This window comes from Aplysia californica, unplaced genomic scaffold (genome assembly GCF_000002075.1).
Source record: "Aplysia californica isolate F4 #8 unplaced genomic scaffold, AplCal3.0 scaffold00260, whole genome shotgun sequence".
Classification (NCBI taxonomy): domain Eukaryota; kingdom Metazoa; phylum Mollusca; class Gastropoda; order Aplysiida; family Aplysiidae; genus Aplysia; species Aplysia californica.
The window spans coordinates 700,501-701,960 of NW_004797530.1; the positions used below are offsets into that span (position 1 = coordinate 700,501).

The 1,460-nt window shown below is 41.8% G+C and overlaps 1 protein-coding gene across 1 annotated transcript in view; it reads right to left on the minus strand.

The window, feature by feature from the left end:
- Positions 1–1,460, minus strand: part of LOC100533425 (sodium channel alpha-subunit SCAP1) — a gene marked incomplete in the record, with an annotated part of 152,143 nt that overhangs the window by 40,049 nt on the left and 110,634 nt on the right. The window contains 1 exon segment of the mRNA NM_001204708.1: positions 1,086–1,251. Coding sequence (NP_001191637.1) covers positions 1,086–1,251 — 166 coding nt within the window.

Genomic DNA, 1,460 nt, shown 5'->3' on the forward strand with positions numbered 1-1,460 from the left:
GCGTTCCACAAGGAGGGGGCGTGGTGGGAAAATTCTCTCCCTCCGAGTCTCTGACTTTTACTTTGGACAGGTCTTAAAAAGGCCGAGATGGTATGTATTCGACGACCATGTCACAAAGTGCAATGTTGTTGACGCACTTAAAACAAAGAACAATTATTTTGTACTGAATTCGTGCTTTCACCGGGAGCCAATGTAGTTGAACTAGCATTGGTGTTACATGCTCTTTGAGAGATTTCTTTAAAATTATGCAAGCAGCTTGGTTCTGGAGTCGCTGTAATCTATTTAACGTTTCAGTGGGAAAGTTTCCAAACAAAGAATTACAGTAGTCTAGACGTGAAAGGACAAAAGAAGAGATGAGGGTTTTGATGGAATCAACACTAAGATATGTTGACATTTATCCTATTCTGCGTAGTTCTAGATAAATTACCTTACATAGATGGTTTATATGATGGTGCAAGGAGAGTTTGCAAGTAAAATATATGAAAGTTTAGAAAAACAACAATCCCCCCACCCAGCCAATCAAGTCTAACCCCCACAGTGACCTGGGCACTGCGCTCTAAGTAAAACATTTCCAATTTTTTTTTGGGGGGGAGGGGTATATTTTACTTTTACCAAAATGTAAGCCAGCACTCACCCTGCCCCTGTGCCATTTCCGCAGACTTGCCACTCGTCGTAAAAGTCTTTCTGCCAGTGAGCTGTTAATGACACAAGTGACTTTATCAGTGCACTGGACTAAGAATGAACGAAAAATCAATCATACAAACAACAAATCAATCAAAGAATTGCTTGTCCATTTAACCAACTTAACAACCCATTAAGCCAAAAAACTATAGAGAAGTCAGACTAAAGTGATGACTTTAAATTGTACTGAATCAATAGCCAGACAAGTCAAACAATGATTTAGAACAAGGGACGGGGTATACAAATGACCTTTCACCCATTCTTTTAAGCTTTCTCTCCCCGCTCTCTATCTCCCCCCCCCCTCTCGGCCCTGATGCACTCATATTTTCTCAGATTTTAAATTTATTATTAAATTATTAGGTTACAATAAAATAAGGTACAAAAAGGTGTGATGCATAACTTACCAGGTGGTAGAGGCTCTCCCAGAAGTCTTGTGTCATGAGCCTGAAAGCACACAGCAAAGCCATGCCGAAGTTGTCAAAGCTGGTGAAGTCGTGGTTAGGGTTCTGACCAATGTTAGGAAGACAGAGCCACTCTGCAGTACCGTTGATGGTCCCGTTGCCACATTTCCTGGTGGTGGTGGTGGTGGAGATGGGAATGGTATTACGGACATGTAGAATAAGGTGCGGGGTGTCACCAGCAGCTAAGACATTATTATGTAGTCCTCCCTTCTCTTTTACATTCTCTTACTGCTGCTATTGCTGCTATTGTTGCTATTGCTGCTATTGTTGCTATTGCTGCTGCTGGTATTGCTACTACTGCTGCTGCTACTGCTGATG